The sequence below is a fragment of the Seriola lalandi genome, unplaced genomic scaffold, assembly GCF_002814215.2.
Source record: "Seriola lalandi dorsalis isolate HSWRI2012SDOR001 ecotype SW California unplaced genomic scaffold, Sedor1 jcf7180002054656, whole genome shotgun sequence".
Classification (NCBI taxonomy): domain Eukaryota; kingdom Metazoa; phylum Chordata; class Actinopteri; order Carangiformes; family Carangidae; genus Seriola; species Seriola lalandi.
The window spans coordinates 225,762-234,931 of NW_019525209.1; the positions used below are offsets into that span (position 1 = coordinate 225,762).

The window sequence follows — 9,170 nt, forward strand, 5'->3', positions numbered from 1 at the left end:
CAAATTTATTGATGTGGAATGTGAGTCAAAGGAAGGAGCTTATTGAAAAATATAACATGTTGTATATGAATCTCAATTTTTTGTTTTTAGTCCCTTGAAAAGTCTTTCTGAAAACAAATGCTTTGAGATGTTTCAGCAGTTTTGATGGAGATGTTTTGCTCACTATTGGCAACGTTGGGCTGATTTTATAATTAACCTGTGTAAAATCTCCTCCTCCAGATGCTCCAAAGCTTCTCTCTGTGTCAGTGAGTCCCTCTGGTGAGATAGTGGAGGGCAGTTCAGTGACTCTGACCTGTAGCAGTGATGCTAACCCAGCAGCTAATTACACCTGGTACAAGGAGAACCTGAAACTGTTTCAAGGACCAGAAGGAGTTTATCATTTCACTTCCATCAGTTCTGAGGACAGAGGGAAGTACTACTGCAAGTCTGAGAATCAATACGGACAGATCAACTCTACATCTCTATTTATAGATGTCCAATGTAAGTCACATGAGTCTGTTTTATTTTCCATGGTAAAAAACTCCATCGGAATCATACATGACAATATTAATGAAATGTCTTCATATTCTGTTCATCAGATGCTCCTAAACTTCTCTCTGCCTCAGTTGAGTGGGGGAAGGGCAGTGAGGGCAGTTCAGTGACTCTGACCTGTAGCAGTGATGCTAACCCAGCAGCTAATTACACCTGGTACAAGGAGAATGAAGACTCACCAAAAGCTTCAGGACAGATCTTCACCATCACTGACCTCAGACCTGAACACAGTGGGAATTATTACTGTGAAGCCCAGAACACAAGAGGACGTCGTAACTCCACCTTAAATCTGACTGTTGTGGGGGGTAAGTTAGGCTGGATTTCATAACCCTTCATGCATATTACCCAAATTTAGTGAAAGTCCTTAATCTAAATGACAGAATAGATCCTTGCTAGATGCCCTCCAACACTGACAAAAAAGATTCAGAGACACATTTTCTGCTCTTTCCACCTCCATGGTTAAAACTACTTAAGTACAATTTGACAGTATCTTTATTAGCTACAAGGCTTGTGAACACTTCTCTGGTCCCTTCCACTTTGAATTACTCCTAACTATATAAAAAAGAGTTGAAGCTTTGACTGAAGTATGTAATGCTAGTCAGACTTGGTGGTAGCTGTAGTCATCTTTGAAGGTTGGAGCTCAACTTTCTTCCTTTGGCCTCATGAACTTGAAACTGGCACGTAGTACACCATGAACGGCTGCAAGATTTAAACCACATTATTACTATATTGGGTAACTTCACGTCACAGCCTGATTAATTTGATCTGTTTTTCATTTGATCACTCTTTCTAGGAGCGTGGAAGTTATATGGTGTTGCAGCAGTCTCTGCTATTGTCCTGGCAGTTATACTCACCTCTGTCTTCCTCTGGATCATGTGAGCAGATCTGTTTCACCAAACAATGTATGTTCATTTTAGCAGTGAGTTTAGCTCTTGAGTTAACATTTTGAATTAATTTTCCTGACCAGGAAAAAGAGGGTCTTCAAGCAGGGGTCTGAGCCTGGAGAGAGACGAGTCGACAGGGAACAGGTGAGAAATGAAAACCGACCTACTCCAGTGCAAAAGAAAACCTGCCTGTTTTCATGTATGGGCAAACAATGAAGGGAGAACTGACTTTTGGTTAAGAAGTTTGGCCACAATGTAACACCAGGTGTGGTTCAGTCAGTTACTTTTTATAGTTGAGCTAGAAACTAAAGATTGTAGGAGTCTTGATTAAACTTTCTATGAAATCCCTATGAACAGGTTCTACCAAACTTCAACACTTATCAACGTCATTATCTGCTTTTCATGACCAGGACTTAAATCAAGAACAGCACCATTCATTTCTCTAAAAAGTCTGCTTCACTATTTTTTTTTTCTCTTTGCTTTGAATAAAATCCTACACACTGTCTCTCAGAGGATCATCTACGCCTGTAAAATGAATAATTCATCTGTTTTGTCCAATGACGACAGATCCAGCCAGCAGAACAGCAGGATAACGTTCTCTATGCCAGTGTCCACTTTTCCAAAGACCACTCCGTTTCCTCTAATATCAGACCAGCTCCGCCCCGAAGACACAAGAAGAAAAAGAAGGAAGAAGAAGAAATGGTCGAGTATGCTGCTGTCGTATTTAAGAGCGCCAGTGCGGCCGCGAGGTGAGCAGCTCCTCACACTCGAACAATATCAATATCAATGATGGTTTTATTCTGTTGCAATGTTTTATGATACTTGTTAGGATGTTTGTATATTTTACATTAATACCAGAATATATATATATATATAAATACATAAATGTATATATCTATATATATATCTTCACAATTGCCTAATTGAATTTCTTTCCCTGTCAGAACCAGAGGTCAGGAAGCTCCAGAGGATCCCGCTACATTGTACAGCACAGTCAACAAACCCTGCAAAAAACAGTGACTCTCTACTTTCCATCCATGGTATATATATATTTTTTCCATTGTTTTTATGAAAGAAAATCACAATGAGTTTTAAACCGTTGTCTCATCAAAAAAATGCAACACAAATTGCATTTTAATTGCTAGAGAGTTCATGAATTACTGCATAAAGTTTGAATGTGACTTTTATGACACGACAGGCCTGTTAGCTCTGGTCTGATCTCCTCCTCCCGCCTCTATGCAGATGTTCCTACAGACCCACAGGAGTTGAATGGTGAAACATCATCCTGCACCAGTTTCCCATCTGTGGACACGGATAAGTATTTTTGCTGGAATGCACAACCAAGCCAGAGGTACAACTCCCTCAAGCTGAGACCTGGGTCTTTCTGCTGGGTGACAGTTTTGTCCACCACCAAGTTTCTTGTATATAACATTTGTCACCACCTGTTCATCTTCTTTTTCGTTAACATTAGGCTTCACGCTGTATTTTAGCACTGCAATATGTGTGTGTTTCTGGATATATATTTTTCAAATGAGCAACAAGGCACCTCCTCTCCTGAGTCGTTCTCTGTTTGGAGGTGTGGACAGTTATCTGAGTAATATTTATTTCATGTCAACAAGACAGAAGTAAAACCCAGCCTCTGACTTATCTCTAGAGTACTGTATCAGTGTGCTAACGGGTAATAAGCTTGTAACATGTAGGTGAAACAGCTAAATAAAACACACCACCTTTAAATCATTGGGGTTGTGGAGGAGAATGTTAATTTGCTAATTGGTTGTAGTTTCCTGCTTCTGCCACTAGATGTTAGTAAAGAGACATATTGTACTGATGGTAAATCATTTCCAACAACTTTTCAAGCACAACTTTATCTTTTCTGTATATACAAAATATCTTTTACTGCTCTCCCATTTTAACCAGTTTAATAGATTAATTTTCACTCAAATATCACTTGTCAGTATCTTTACACACTCTCCTGCTGTTTATTCTTCTCTGTTTATTCTTACAGAAGATTATATGGCTCGCCGGTTTTTGTTCTATACCTGTGTGTACTGGAAACATCATGACTACATTTGTCCTCTGCTCTGCATCGTGTTGTTTGAGTGAACCATGAGCGTTTTCCTCTGTGACATCACAATGGGTTTCTGCTTTGGCAGTTGCTCTGTTAGAAGAGAGGAGCTGAGCAACATGTTAATACACTCATCTGAGTCTCCTTCAGTTATTACCATGTGCTAAGAGCAATAAGCTGAACAAGCAGCACCATGATTTGCTTTTAAGTAGGGATAGAGTAACAATATAGTGGTTTACATAACATTCGTTTTTATTTTATACTACCTTTGTTGCAGAAAGGGAGGGAACTTCCATTTGGACTGGAGGATGAAGTGATGAGAGGTCACTGTGACCTCATAAAAACACCTTTTCTGCCATCACTCACAAATTCATGCGCTAATTATGAGACAATTTATCTCAAATGTCTATAAGGCTAAAATGAAGTGATGACATTTCATATCAAAGCTAAACTTCACTGTGACATAATGTTCAGCAAAGAGATGTGTGGCTTTTATGTACCGCTGTAACTTAGGAAGGAGAGATCGGAGGCATGCAACCGTGAGTCAGTAATACCAGGACTTTTTATGTCTCAAACTAAGATACTAACATTTAACACGTTTAAGTCATGGAGTCGAGGCAGTTACAGTGTCTCCTGTAGTGTAGAGTGATATACACTCAGTTGTCAGTTTATTAGGAACACCTAGTAAAATCTAATGAGTCAGATACAACAGTCCTGCAGTAAATCCTCCATGTAGGTTCTCATGTTCAGTTTTTGTTGAAACTGTTGAACTGTATTGCATTATACAAAGAGGTGTGTCTATTGTTTGGCCTACCCTCATTGTTTTGAATGGGGTGGACGAAATAATATGAACAACTGTCAGCGTAACAACGTGCAGGTGAACAACAGCACAGACTGCACCCTCCAAAATGCAAATCATACAGTTGAATCAACACCTCTTTCACTGAAAGCTGAACATTGAATCCTTCATGCAGGATTTATTGCAGTACTCAATTCAGTAAACTTTATTTGTCCCCAGAGGGCAGTTTAAAGGGCACATAGAGTAGACATTAAAAAACACACAACCAGTGCAAGACAAACTTGATGCATCAGACGCCTCAGTGGAGACGAGGCAGCAGCATGTTCTGTGGTTAACATGAGGTAGATGAAGGTTACTAGCAATGAACTGTGACCTTTGTGGGACAGGCCCTCCCTTACACGCTCACTGCTGTGTGTAAAGTTCTGTGCTCATCGCTGTGGAGACCTTTGATCTCTGTTTGCTAAATGCTTTAATAAAGTCAGAGAAAAACAGATCCTCGTCATTGTCTTTTGTTACACAGATTTCCACCACACTAATAAACTGACAACTTAGAGTATTCATCAAACTTTCCGTTGTCTGTTGAGAACCGACTATTTCCTGGCCTGTGGTCCACGCTGCATATATAATGTCAAGAGGAAGGACGTCTTTACTGCTGGTTCTCCTCTATAACGAGGTCAAGACAATTCCTTTCTACATTGTGAGTGGAACAATTTGATGTGACTAATATATAACTTCTTTACATGAATTATTTTCTGATGTGTTTTATTGTCTCTGAAGCCACACACTGAGACGAGAGGAGCAGCTGTGAGTTTAACAGCAGCAGCGAGTGGTTTTGTTGTGTTCCTTCTCTCTGTGCCAGGTAATGTATAACCACATTTACACTAAAGGGCGTGTAGCACATTTATTCAGAGCAGCCTCAGGTGGGATTAGACAATGATGGTTCATGTTAGCACTGCAATCTTCTTAGGCTCTCAAATCATCCCAGTTTGAGTCAAGGAGACAAAGTAGTTGTGTAAGTTTGGAATGAGTTCAGTTCTCTTGCAGGTTTACGAACTGATGCAGCTCCACAATATTCAAATGTGGTTGTGGTTCCTGCTGTGCTCTGTGTTACAGTGATACAGGGTCAGAATATATATATATATATATATATATATATATTTCACCATATATTGTTGCCAAGGGGCAAAAATTGACATCCATGTTTACATGCTGAATAGAAATTACATTTCCTTTTCTTCTTTGGAAAACCAGGTCTACAGCTGCAGGTGATCAAGTCATCATCTTACAGTATCAGGAATGGGCAGAGCTGAAGTGTCACAGCAGTTGTCGTCTACCTGATCATTCTTCCTACAACTGGTACAAGAATGGACAGAATACTTGGGCAGAAACACCTTCTTTTAAAGGCTGCTTTCAGTCTGTGGACAGCGTTACCTGTGCTCCTCAAGGACATGAGGATTTCCCTTCTGCTTCAGTGTGTGAGTTTACTTCAGTCTTCTATTTAAAGGACATTCACAAAGTGTTCAGATCCCTTCATTTTTTTTCAGATTTTTATGTTTCAGCCTTATGCTAACATAAAAAATCCCTTGTCAATCTACAATCATTACCCCATAATGACCAAGTGAAAACTGATTAGAAATTTCTGCAAACTTATTAAATCACATCGACATAAATATTCAGACACTTTGCTCTGACTCTTGAAATTCAGCTCAGGTGCCTCCTATTTCTTTTGATCATCTTTGAGATGTTTCTATAACTTGATCGGAGTCCACCTTTGGTAAATTGAATTGATTGGACCTGATTTGGAAAGGCACACAGGTGTCTATATAAGATCTCACAGCTGAAAATGTATATCAGAGCAAAAACCAAGACATGAGGGGGAAGCAGCTGCCTGCAGAGTTCAGACAGGATTGTGTTGAGGCACAGATCTGGTGAAAGCTGCATTGACGGTTCCCAAGAGCACAGTGGCCTCCATCATTCTTAAACTGAAGAAGTTTGGAACAACCATGACTCTTCTAGAGCTGCCTGCCAGACTGAGCAATCAGGGGAGAAGGGCCTTGGTGAAAGAGCTGACCAGTAATCTGATGGTCACAATAATGTCTATATTTTGTCATTATGGGGTATAGAGTGTAGATGAGGTAAAAAGAAAAACAGTTTTTGACTTTAGCGTAAGGCTGCAACATATAAAAGGTTAAAAAAAGCAATCTTTGACTGGTGACTTGGAATTTCTCCTGAGGCACGCTGCAGATGTTCGGATCAGAAACCATAGACCTGGACAGGTTTTGTCATGCGTCACTCCATGGGACCAATGGGCCCGAAAATGCTCTGATGACAAACTACTTCTACAAAGCTTTGATCTGTAAAAATATCCTGTTATTTCCTGTGAATCACCATGGTGCTCATATATGGGGAGTATTGAACTATTATTGCAATTATGTTTTTTAAGTTGACAGAAAAAACTGTGCTACGGACCAACCAAATATTTTTCTTACTATGCTTAGGACCTATCTCAACAGGTGTGTCCACTAATGAAGGAACCCCAACAAGCAACGGTAAGTCATTTATAATGTTTATTTTCTGCCGGTTTGTTTTCTTTGATTCTCTGTTTGTCTTGAAGTTAAACGGTTGGTTGACCTTCATTTGAAAAATATAATTTTGTGACTCACCCCTGTGTTTGTCAAGCCACGCACATAGTTGTGATTTCATTAGTCAACCTGCACAGTCGAATACCGCCAGAGTTCTGCATCTGTTTTTGGAATTTGAATGAACTGAACCTTTAATGCATGTTAGCTCTAAAAGAAATGACCTGAAACTTCACTTCAGTTGATATTAGAAGAACTGTGACATGCTGCAGCGTAAAGAGCAACATCGGATAGTTCATATATATATTTTGTAAGAGTAAAATAGGATTAAAATACAGTCAACATTTGTGTTGTGTGAGCGCTTTCATGGGGTGTAAAGCGTCACTTGTTGCATTTGTTGGAAAAAGTAGGTGTTGTGGCACAAAGTACATGTCATGGCCTGAAATATTACACCTTAACTAAAATGTTCATAGTTATATTTGTAGCATCAGAGATGAAAAACTCTCAGCACTTTACGTGGCATGAGATGTACGTTGAAGACACCATCAGCCTTGGGTCAGATAAGTCCACCACACTGCAGTTCACCATTATGAACAGAAGATGGCACTCAAGAGTTCAGAAGAGAAGTGTGTGTGTGTGTGTGTGTGTGTGTGTGTGTGTGTGTGTGTGTGTGTGTGTGTGTGTGTGTGTGAGAGAGACACTACTGGTCTCTTATTCATGAATAGTGTTTACTGTTGTAATACTCATTTCAGCCACAAGAGGCTGAAGTGCACCACTACTCCAGTCTAAATAGGATTAAAAGTATTCATGTTTTCATCAGGTGACTTTTCATTTCTCCTTCACTCTAAACACAAGGTACATGTAGTGTGTGTTAGTAAGTTGTGTAAAATTACTGTCATGTCAGTTTTATCTACAAATATATTCTAATTTGACTCCAATTTGTGGTTAGTGTCAGTAAATGAGTTTTTAGCCTGGTAGCTGGTGAGTCACAAGCATCAAATGTGGGTCCACAGCTTGTTGCATATCAGTGTGGGGTCTCTTACAAGAAAAGGTCTGACAACCAATTGTTTAAGAACCAATTGTTCGACGGTCAACGCAACATCCTGCCAAAAACATTTTTACCTGTTCTCTAAAAAATGGCGACAAAATTACTTTTAGTCAGACTTGTCAGACTTCATGAATATTCATAATGTAAAGAGGAAGGAATCGTCTTCTTTTAACAGCTTGACTTCTGTCCTCTGCACAGAGGAACATCACCTTCCTCTCTTGTAAGAAGAGACTTGGTTCTTCGATGATATTGATATTTCTTTCATTCATTGTTCACCAGCTGATTGTTTGATTGTCTCTGGAGTCACACAGAGAGATGAGAGGAGCAGCTATGAGTTTAACAGCAGCATCAAGTGGATTTGTCGTCCTCCTCCTCACTGTACCAGGTACTGTACATCTACATTTACTCTGTAGGACGTTCAGTAAACTTACTGAGAACAAGCTGAAACAGGATGAATAAATAAACGTGCAGTTAATGTTGTTTTTCTAATGTGATTTTTCTCTATCATCACTTGTTTAGCTGTTTTTTTATTGTGCTGTTAAACCAAAGTCCTTAGATCTGTTCAGTGTTTTCACACATGCAGCATCTCTCAGTATCTTTGACCTCAACATGTTAGTGGTGAGTATTATTGCACAGTTAGAGTTGTGCTGTTTGAATTAACTTTATAAATGGAGCTGTAAGTGGTTCATCTGAAGGATTCAGTAACTGAAGAGTTAATCTACAAATGTCTGTACATTCAGTTTAAGAGAACAAGATCACATCTACCAAGGCTCAAAATAACCAAACGTTGGCAGTTAAATGTGTTACTCTTTGATGTCAGTGTGATGTTTCCACATCCTGTATGGTCAACAGTGACCTGCTCTTCCTGATCTACTATCACATATAGTAGCAACCACGTGGATATACATACATACTAAACACCAACCTGACCACAGCGTGAACAGAGAGGAAACTAAACAAGCAAGTTTCACACGCTCTAATAATAAAAATTTCGTCCTCTCACACTGTTCATTACAGCTGCATTAAGATTCACAGGTCCAATGGTTTTCTGTTTGGACTTCTCCATGTCTGTGTTCACTGTGGCTTAATACAGCAACTACATCAAGAAGCCAGAAACATTATTAACATCATGAGTTTAAAAGTGAATAAAAAGGAAGAGACCATAGGAGAAAAACATGACTTTACCTCAGCAACATATATATAACAATATATAACAACATGACAGACATCTTTGTCTTAAACTCACAGTGAGAAGTGTTGGAGC

General features: G+C 39.3%; 1 protein-coding gene across 1 annotated transcript in view; it reads left to right on the forward strand.

Moving 5' to 3' along the window:
• LOC111665623 (cell adhesion molecule CEACAM5-like) overlaps window positions 1-9,170 on the forward strand; it is a gene marked incomplete at its 3' end in the record, with an annotated part of 16,788 nt that overhangs the window by 6,506 nt on the left and 1,112 nt on the right. Inside the window, exons 6-10 of the mRNA XM_087177804.1 lie at window positions 205-480; window positions 579-836; window positions 1,325-1,406; window positions 1,499-1,559; window positions 1,983-2,164. Coding sequence (XP_087033930.1) covers window positions 205-480; window positions 579-836; window positions 1,325-1,406; window positions 1,499-1,559; window positions 1,983-2,164 — 859 coding nt within the window. The remainder of the gene's footprint in view (window positions 1-204; window positions 481-578; window positions 837-1,324; window positions 1,407-1,498; window positions 1,560-1,982; window positions 2,165-9,170) is intronic.